The sequence below is a fragment of the Quercus suber genome, unplaced genomic scaffold, assembly GCF_002906115.3.
Source record: "Quercus suber isolate HL8 unplaced genomic scaffold, Cork oak 2.0 scaffold_3B, whole genome shotgun sequence".
Classification (NCBI taxonomy): Eukaryota; Viridiplantae; Streptophyta; class Magnoliopsida; order Fagales; family Fagaceae; genus Quercus; species Quercus suber.
In genome coordinates, this window is record NW_027071805.1 from 324,086 (window position 1) to 334,441 (window position 10,356).

The 10,356-nt window shown below is 41.2% G+C and overlaps 2 protein-coding genes across 2 annotated transcripts; both read left to right on the plus strand.

Annotated features, from left to right (window-relative positions):
- Positions 1–460: 460 nt before the first annotated feature.
- Positions 461–2,281, plus strand: LOC111985964 (F-box/LRR-repeat protein At3g26922). Its single transcript, XM_024017609.2, has 3 exons — positions 461–1,516; positions 1,621–1,764; positions 1,851–2,281. Exons 1-2 carry the CDS (start codon positions 572–574, stop codon positions 1,675–1,677), a joined length of 1,002 nt encoding a protein of 333 aa, XP_023873377.2. The 5' UTR covers positions 461–571; the 3' UTR covers positions 1,678–1,764; positions 1,851–2,281.
- A 3,420-nt stretch (positions 2,282–5,701) lies between these two features.
- LOC136066190 (uncharacterized) lies at positions 5,702–6,790 on the plus strand. Its single transcript, XM_065770096.1, has one exon. The coding sequence runs from the start codon at positions 5,702–5,704 to the stop codon at positions 6,788–6,790; it is 1,089 nt and encodes a 362-aa protein (XP_065626168.1).
- Positions 6,791–10,356: the final 3,566 nt, after the last annotated feature.

Below are 10,356 nucleotides of genomic sequence, written 5' to 3' on the forward strand. Positions count from 1 at the left end.
AAAACTCGAGTTCCATGCAAAAAAAAATTTAGTTTTATCGCCCCTATAATGGCGTTTTTAAGTCTTATAGTGACGTTTTAAAACCCTATAGCGGCGTTTTCCTGCAAAATTTTTTCGTAGGTGTTCAATACCAGGTTCAAGGAGCCCTATAGTGGCGTTTTTATGCCCTATACTGACGTTTTAAAGTTCTATAGTAACGTTTTTCTGCTAAATTTTTTTATAACTCCATTTTTAAGCCCTATAGTGACGTTTTTGAGGCCTATAGCGGCGTTTTCGAAACTCGAGTTTTTAAAACTCGATTTTCACTTGGATTTTTTTTATAAATCAGGCCTCAAAAACTTGATTTTTATCTTGGAACTCGAGTTTTAAACACTCGAGATGCTAGTTTTCAAAATTCTTTTACAACTTGACAACTAACTAAATTTTTTAATATTTATTGTTATTTAGAAAAAAAATTCTGCGGTTCTCCATTTCTCCGCCAATTTGGTTTGGCACAGTATGTTTAAATTGGGAACTCCAACTCCAAACCCCATTATTTCTCAGATTCTGCTCAACAACCAAATAGCTCTGAATGGCTAACTCAAACTCAAAACCAACAGGGGTGGACAGGATAAGCAATCTACCAGACTCTCTCCTCTGCCATATCCTCTCTTTTCTAACAACCAAAGAGGCTGTTGTCACAAGCATTTTGTCGAACAGGTGGAAGACACTCTGGACTCTTGTTCCAAAGCTCGACTTTGACAGCCACCAATTTAAAGAGATATCTTCTTCAGATGAGGAGCAAAGTCCTAATCAGTTTAATAGGTACGGTTTTACGTTTGCGCATATAGTGTCCAGGCTCTGGGCTCTTCGCAATCGCAACAATGCCTATCCCCTCAAACAATTTCGCCTCTACTGGCATTCTGATACTGACCCAATTCAAGTCGAAACATGGGTCCACGCCGCTCTTTCTCATGAATTGGAAGAGCTCGAACTCCACATTTGTTTTCCTGAACTTTTCAACTTCCCCTCTGCCTTGTTTAATTATGCTAGAACATTAGTAGTTCTGAATTTAATGGGCAACAATGTTTTTGTTAATCCTCCTTCTTCAGCTCTCCTTGGCTTCCCTAGTCTCAAGACTCTGTATCTTGACAATGTCTGGTATGCAAAACCTGACTCGTTCTCTCGAGATTCCTCAGTTGTTGCCCAGTACTGCAAAAATTTGACTTTGTATTTACAAACATATACGTATGATGTTTTGAAAATCATTGTACCTACACTCAAAAGATTTTGTTTATATTTCAATAATAGTGCTTATCAGTACAACAAACTTGAGTTAAATGCCCCAGCTCTGGAGTACCTATGTTTCAGTGGTTATGTGATTGAACATACTTTGTTGGGAAATCTGTCTAACTTAGTTGAAGCAAACATTGAGGTTGTTTATGATGAAATTAAAGATTATGGAAATATGATTATGGACTTCATCAAGCAACTCTCTAACGTTAAATCCCTTCAATTGGACTCAGTTCTCAATCAGGTAAAAAAAAAAAAACACATTTTTTCATGTTCTATTATTAAATGGCTAAACACTCTTTCTTGGACAATCAGTTATATTGATGTGTTTATTATATTATTGTGCAGTTCCTTTGTAAAGCTACTAAATTTGATCTTCCATGTTTCATAATTTGGCTTTCTTAAAACTTTCATGTCGGTGCTTGTTTGTGGCATGTGCTCCCACACTTGCTTCATCTGGCTCCTAATCTTGCAGTACTAGTATTTGAGAAGGTATGTTATGCTCAAATGATGAAATATCTTTTTTCTAAAAATAATCCTGAATTAATCTAACTAACTAGTGTATCTTCTGCTGTCAGGAATACACGGGATTTACGTTTGTGATGAGGAAGATACTTCTCATAGAGAGGATGTTCAATGAGGACGTTCCAATATGTATATCATCGCACCTCAAGACATTTCATTTTATTGGATTTGAAGGGTCAATTTATGAGCTGAAATTTGTCGGACATATCCTTAAGACGGCAAGATTCTTAAAGACGATGACAGTCTCTTCTGCTAATATACATTCAGAGGAGAAGTTTCGTGTTGTCAAGGAGTTATTGATGTTACCAAGGAATCCAGGACTTGTCAAATTGCATTTAGCTGAAGTATATTTTGTTATAATTTCTTTCTCAGTTACTAAAGCACTGTATTGGTTCATTTGAATCAAGTCAGGTAAAAGTAGGGAAGATAAATCCGACAACTCTGATTTACTGTGCTTTTAAGTAGTTATGTTGCCTTGTTTGTTTGGTTTTTTTTTTTTTTTTTTTTGTTTCATTCCCAAGTCTTAGGAAAATGCTGTTAACCTTTCTATATTAGTAGGAAAGATATGACTGAGCTTCTGATGTTAAAATCAAAATATCTTGAGTGAATTATTGTGGCTGCTTTTCCTGGATTTCTTCGTGTTTATTTTCTCTACACTCTCTTGGGTTTTTTTGAGAGTTTACATTTCCTTTTTTCTTTTTTTGGGATAAGATAGAAGACCTTTTTAAAGAAGAGTCATTTGGACTCGACTTTAGGTAGTAAAATCTACGGACAACTGATCCCACCCACAAAAATTAACATTCAGCTGCACACATGGTCCGCCATATCATACTTTACCTAATCTACATTCCATTATTTTTTGTCAGACTTTCAATTGCATAGAGCTAAAAAGTTCCATGCGATTGTTTTTATAGGAAAAATGTGAACTTCAGACTATTTGGGGGTGATCGGAAGATAATTCAACTATCAAGAAGTACCTCAGTAAACAGTAACGAAAACTCCCCTAAAAGAAAATCTGCCGTCTGAGTTTACCTTGGGCTTCAATCCTCAAGAGAAACACTGTCATCTAGGCTATAATAAAGCACGTGTAGAAAATCTTAGTGTTAGTTTTGGCTATATTATATGGGTAGCATTAGCATTAGGCTTTTCAAAGCCACATTTAGCCAAAATTTTAACCAAACTCAGCCCGAAAGCTTCATACTTCAAACTCAATAAATTGTCAAATAATAATAATAACAATGAACAGTGGACTCAATACATTTATTGAGCACTGTTCACTCAATACATCAAAAAAAAAAAAATCATTTTCTCTGCTCTCTTTGTTAATGATTATTTTAGTACAATAATATTAGAGTATTGAGGTTAATATAGTCGTCAATAAATAGTAATAAAAGTGGGATTTTCAAACCAAATTTGACTAAAAATGCTTTGAGTCTGATGTGAATGCTTGTAACAGATTTTGATTAGATTAATTTCTCTGTTAGTTTAGTTTGTGAAATAAAGAGAAATCCATTGCAAAATGCAAGCAACGAAAATATTTTACAAAATTGTAAATTCAGTTATGGTTGTCAATTGTAAATTTTACTAATTGAGTTGATCATACCCTTAATTAAAATTGGATAAAGTCTAGTGACATAACAGAATGTCACAACACATTCCTTAAAAAATATTAAATAAAAAAAATGTCACAACACATTCCTTAAAAAATATTAAATAAAAAAAATGTCACAGCACTTTTATTTTCAATTGTGGTGAGCAGTGGCAATGCCAATTTGTCTTCATGTGGTTCATTTGTTGAAATGAACCCCCTCATTTGGAGATTTTTTTTTTCTACATATAGTATTTTTAAAATTTTTTATACCAACCTGTATTTTCGCCTTTTTGGAAAAAAAAAAAAAAAAAGAACTTGACAACAAATCAAATTGATCTATAATCTAGGAAAAAAATAGCAACCCCAACAACAAAAACTAGTAATTTGTCATAAAAAATTAATTAAGTGGATTGTAAAGTATAAATACTAAAAGACAATTAAATGTGAGGTAGTGGAAGTGGGGTATGAGACACTGGATAGTGGATATAAGATAGAAATTCTATTCTATAATAATCTAAGTGTATATGTGTTTGAAATTCTGTCTTAGAGACTTGAACCCTGGCCTGTGACACCTAAAATCTACAACCACACAAACTCACCAAAAAAAAAAAAGAAAAACTCTCAAAAATAAATTAACCCAAAACACCCAAAGGTGCCCTCAAACTAATACACTAAACAAAACTTAGACTTTAAACTCTCCCAACACTACTTCGCTCATAACTTTCAAATGTACACATATAGTAAAGCCATACCAACTGTAAGGATGAAGGGCCTAGATATAGGTATTGGGCCATGGGCTACGTTTGAGGACGTCAAATGACCCAAGGACAGACTAGTACAAGTGAAGGTAGATAGATATTAGGCCGAGGAAGAGATCAAGTCATGATGAGCAGGGGACGTTGTCTGAGGAGAAGTACCTCCTTGGCTAAGCAGAGTGAAGGTTGAAGGTCTGACCATCCATCAAGAATAGGGCAACAGGCAATCGTGCTTTGAAGGATAAACATCAGAGAGAGATGAGACAAAAGAGAGTTGGGAAATATCTGAGAAGAAAGTTGCTACCACCGTATTGAATGCTCTATATCTAACTCTTTGGCCACATTAATGTAGAGGTGATACTTGAACAGTAACTTTTAGCCTTATAACTACCCACAAAGACTTCAGGAAGGTGCTGATGAGACAAGTATCAAAACTAACAATCTGATCTACATGTGAGGGCTAAGATGAAAAAAAAGAAGGGAGTATAAAAGGAAGAAGCCCCATTATAGAGGGATGGATCAGAAAAACTAGAGAGAAATCACTATATACCCAAGAACTGTAATTTTTGTAAAAGTCTCAAAGAAATATATAAGAACAGACCTTCCTCAGACCTGACCGATGAGAACTTTTATTGTTCAAAACTGTTTGTTTATTCTTTCCAGTAATAACTAACCTATTGTGATCACTATCTACCTAACGCAGTGAAAGTTTAGTTGCAAGCCAACTTTTTAACAAATTCATTATTTTGGGCTCTTTGGGCCATTGACCATCCATTTGGACTTTGGGAGCAAATCGTGTCCTTACAATTGACGTTGTCTATGGGAAATTGAACATTCTTGAGCTTGTTCAATCATGGCAGGTTCAGGGCCAAACCGTGAAGAATTTGTGGGATTCCAACATCAAGATCAATTCCTTCATCTTGAACGAAGGAGAGACCGTGAAGTTAATGTACACACCACCCATACAAGTAGGAGTCATTCTAGAAGTGGGAGTTATGTGTCTCATGGAGAAAACACCAAGAACATACAACTAGAGATAGATCATTTATGGAGGAAGTTACACCGTAAGCAAAGGAGAGGGATTCCTTCAAGCTCAGAGTCTTACTCTGATGATGATGATTGTGGCAGGCACCACACCGGTGACCATCTGTGGAAGTTGAAGGATCATCTCCATCCGACAAACAGTACCGACGAGTTCACACTCATCAAGTACTGACGAGTTCACACTCATCAAGTACTGACGAGTTCACACTCATCAGTTTGGCGCCGTCTGTGGGGAACGACGTTTTCATGTTCAAACTCGAAATAGCGGTTCCTTATTCTTATTCTTTTTAGGATGGAGTCCAATCAAGATTCTGCAGCCCTAGCTTAGCAAGTTCAAGCCCTTGCAGCCACAGTTGAAGAATTGACTAGGCAAAACCAAGAAATGAGGCTACGACTTCAGTAGGAGGAAAATCGTTCGAAGGGAAATCAGGAAGATGAGGGGGATAGCAACAGAAGAAGTGACCATCGAAGGCCAAACACTCCCGCCGAGCAAAATTCAGACATTCCACGGGAGATGAGGAGGGAGATGGACGAACTAAGGAATGCCATCAAAGAAAAAACGGAGCGGAGCGTGGATCGGATGGTCCGAGTGACGGATTCGCCATTCACAACAGCGGTCCTCGACTGTCCAGTGCCGTCAAAATTCCGGTTACCTCAGCTTAAGTCCTTTGATGGACTGAAGGACCCCCAAGATCACCTGAATACTTTTAAAACGACCCTGGGACTCCAGCAGCCCCCAGATGAAATATTGTGTCGTTCCTTCCCAACTACACTCAGGGGAGCTGCCCGAGAATGGTTCACAAAGTTGCCAACATCGTCCATCGATACGTTCGAGCAGTTGAGCAACGCCTTCCTGGGTCACTTTATTGGGGGACAACGACCAAAGAGGACCGCTGACCACTTGCTTACCATCAGGCAGGGAGAAAAGGAAACCCTGAGGTCGTATGTAAAACGTTTCACGAGGGAGACACTGGAGGTAGACAAAGCCAACGATATGGTGCAGCTGATGACCTTCAAGGCAGGGTTGAGGTCTAGGGAGCTCGTTAGCTCACTCGCAAAGAACCCCTCAAAGACGATGGCTGAAATGCTCCTTAAGGCGCAGAAGTACATGAACGCTGAGGACGCGTTGGCTGCTATCAAGGACGGGGACAGACTAGGGGACAAAGGAAGAAGAGAAGACGATCGTAAAGGACAAAAGCGGGACCAACCAGATCGTCGAATCAATGACAAAGTTAGAAGGAAAGATGATAAAAATCCACGAACGGTAAAATTCACCCCTCTCGTTATGCCTGTTGACAAAATTTTAGTGCAGATTAAAGACGAGCACTACCTTAAGTGGCCACGACCACTGCACTCATCTCCTAACGTCCGCGACAAGAGTAAGTACTGCCGATTTCACAAAGATCATGGCCATTACACCGAAGATTGTAGGGATCTCAAAGAGCAAATGGAAGAATTGATACGAAGGGGGAAGCTACAGAAATTCGTGAAGAAGGGGGAACACAATAAATTCTGGGATGAAAACAAAGGCCAACATGAGTCCTCATCCAGGAACAACGGCCGTCAATCCCAACCTCCTCAAAATGTGATCGGGGAGATATAGACGATCGCAGGGGGGCCTACCACCGGGGGCTCATTCAAGTCACTTAAGAAAACACATCAACGACAAGTGAATAGCGTCCATATGACACCCCTGCCAAAGCACAAACGAACTGATCAGGATATGACCTTCAATGAGAGTGACTCCAAAGGAGTGAAACAGCCTCACAATGACCCCTTGGTCATAATGCTCACCATAGAAGGGTTCAACACCAAAAGGATCCTCGTGGACAATGGTAGCTCTGCCGATATCATTTACTTTTCCATATTTCAACAATTGAAGCTGGATCCCAGAAGACTTCGTCTGTTCGATTCCCCACTCGTCAGTTTCAGCGGTGACAGGGTGTATCCTAGAGGCATAGTGACGCTGACAGTAACAGTGGGAACGTACCCAAAGCAGTTGACTCGTCAGATAGACTTTTTGGTAGTAAACTGTCCCTCATCCTATAATGTCATCATCGGAAGGCCAGCACTCAACAAGTGGAAGGCGTCCACATCCACCTACTGCTTGAAGGTGAAATTTCCAACGGAAGATGGTGTTGGTAAAGTTAAAGGAGATCAAGTTCTAGCTCGAGAATGCTATCAAGCTGTTTTGGCAGCTAAGGAGAACCACACGTGGATAGTAGAAGAAAAAGAGGAAGAAAAGGTGGAAGCGCTGGAAGTAGTGGAGTTGATCGAAGGGGAAATGATGAAAACAACAAGAATAGGGACAACCTTAAGTCCTGAGATGAGAACGAGGCTCATTCAATTTCTCAGGGAGAACTTGGACGTCTTTGCCTGGAGCCATGACGACATGCCAGGCATATCTCCAGAAGTTATTCAACACAGGTTGAATGTGGACCCAGAGAGGAAACCCATCAAGCAGAGACGAAGAACCTTTGCGCTTGTAAGAGACCAAGCAATTGCTGACTAGGTGAGTAAACTCTTGACTGCAGGCTTTATCAGGGAGGTGTACTATCCAGACTGGCTGGCAAACGTCGTCCTAGTAAAGAAAGCAAATGGAAAATGGAGAATGTGCGTGGACTTCACAGACCTGAACAAGGCCTGCCCAAAGGACAGTTTCCCTCTTCCCAGAATAGTCCAGCTAGTAGACTCTACGGCCGGGCACAAGCTGTTGACATTCATGGATGCATTCTCAGGGTACAACCAAATAAAAATGGCTGACGAGGATCAGGATAAAACCGCCTTCATCACCAGTCAGGGGCTCTACTGCTATAAGGTAATGCCCTTTGGACTGAAGAATGCAGGAGCGACTTATCAGAGGTTGGTGAATAGAATGTTCGTCAAGCAGATAGGCAGGAATATGGAAGTGTACGTCGACAATATGCTCATCAAGAGTAAGGAAGAACTCGCGCATCTGGACGACCTTAAGGAGACATTTGATACCCTCAAGCAATACCAAATGAAGCTAAATCCTGGTAAGTGTGTTTTTGGTGTCGCCTCTAGAAAATTCCTCGGATTCATGGTGTCTCAGAGAGGAATAGAAGCAAATCCTGAGAAGGTGCAAGCCATACTCAATATGGCATCACCTAAGACCGTTAAGGAAGTCTAGAAGCTCACAGGCCGGATTGCAGCTCTTAACAGATTCGTGTCTAGAGCAACGGACAAATGCTTACCATTCTTTAAGACCCTGAAGCAAGCCTTTGAATGGACCGACGAATGTGAAGCGGCCCTCCAAGAGCTCAAGCGTTACCTTGGCAATCCACCACTCCTAAGCCCGTCCAAAGAAGGTGAAAACTTGTACTTATACTTGGTAGTTTCATCTACAGCCGTCAGTGCAGCTTTAATAGGAGAAGAAGATAGGAAACAGCTCCCAGTCTACTACGTTAGCCAGGCTTTCCAAGGAGCTGAATTCAGGTACCCAAAGATCGAGAAAATCACGTTTGCATTGATAGTAGCCTCGCGCAAGCTCAGGCAATACTTCCAGGCAAACCCAATCTTAGTGATGACGGACCAACCCATCAAGAAGTCTATGAACAAACCCGAAGCAGCCGGGAGGATGGTCCAGTGGGCAATTGAACTCAGCCAATTCGACGTGGAGTACCATCCCAGGACGGCTATCAAAGCACAAGCTCTGGCTGACTTCATCGCCGAGTTTACCCATCCAGACGAGCCGAACCTTGCCAACAAGGACGAGACATAGGTGATGCAGACCGATGGCTCGTCAGCCCAAAAAAGAGGGGGAGTAGGGGTCATCATAACCACTCCTAACAGAGAAACATTGAAATATGGAGTCCAGCTGAAATTTTCAGCCACCAATAACGAAGCTGAGTACGAAGGAATTCTGCCAGGTTTAAGGCTCGGAAGAGACCTTGGGGCCAGGAACCTGCTAGTCCAGAACGACTCAAAGCTAATAATTGGGTAGATCAGAGGAGAGTACGAAGCAAAAAGAAGAAAGAATGCAGAAATACCTCAGGTTGACGAAATGCTTGACTCAAGAGTTCGAAAAAGTGGAGTTCATCCAAATTCCAAGAAGCCAGAATATGGCTGCAGACGAAGTCTCAAAGAAAGCCTCATCGGAAAAGACAGAATCAAGGACGGACTTGATGATAGAAATACAGAGAAACCTCAGCATAGAAGAAATTTCAACATTCGCAGTCGAGGGCACAAGTAGCTGGATGACGCTCATCATGTCCTTCCTCCAGGATGGCCACCTGCCCCAAAACGCAGATGAAGCTAGGAAGATCAGGAAGAGATCCGCCAGATTTATAATTCTCAATGATATCTTATACAAAAGAGGTTTCTCCATGCCCTACTTGAGGTGCATTGACGAAGGAGAGGCCAAATACGTCCTGAAAGAGGTCCATGAAGGGATCTGCGGAGATCATGCAGGCCCAAAATCTTTGGTAAGAAAAATTATGCGAGCAGGTTACTTCTGGCCAACCATGCAAGATGACGCAACAAGGTTCGTCAAGAAATGTGACAAATGTCAAAGGTTCGGGAACATTCAACGGCTCCCATCAGAAAAACTGACGACGATAACATCTCCATGGCCGTTCGCACAATGGGGAATCGACATCATTGGCCCACTGCCTCAAGGCAAAGGTTAGGTAAAATTCTTACTAGTTGCTATTGATTATTTCACTAAATGGGTTGAAGTAGAGGCCCTGGCAACCATCACCGAGGCCAGAATCCAAGGTTTCGTCTGGAAGAATATAATCTGCAGATTCAGGATTCCAAGGATGATCATATCAGACAACGGACGACAGTTCGATTGCCAAGGTTTCAGAGACTTCTGCTCAGGCCTAGGCATCAAGAACCAATTTTCATCACCAGGTCACCCACAAGCGAATGGACAGACGGAAGTGACGAACCATACGTTGCTCAAGATCATAAAGACCAAGCTGGAAGATGCGAAGGGTGCCTGGCCAGAAGAACTGCCCAAGGTCCTGTGGGCCTACAGAACCACGGCCAGAACCCCAACGGGAGAAACCCCCTTCAGACTTACCTACGGTACAGAAGCAGTGATCCCTGTCGAAGTCGGAATAACTAGCACCAGACGAGAAGCGTTCAACGAAGAAGAGAATAACGATCTATTGCAAGTTGATCTAGATTGCCTTGACGAAGTAT

Excerpts from the sequence above, each read along its gene's own strand:
- LOC136066190 (XM_065770096.1), top strand. The coding sequence starts at position 5,702 with ATGAGGAGGGAGATGGACGAACTAAGGAATGCCATCAAAGAAAAAACG.
- LOC111985964 (XM_024017609.2), top strand. The coding sequence starts at position 572 with ATGGCTAACTCAAACTCAAAACCAACAGGGGTGGACAGGATAAGCAAT. Across the intron at positions 1,517-1,620 it reads TGGACTCAGTTCTCAATCAG|TTCCTTTGTAAAGCTACTAA; the intron begins GTAAAAAAAAAA and ends ATTATTGTGCAG.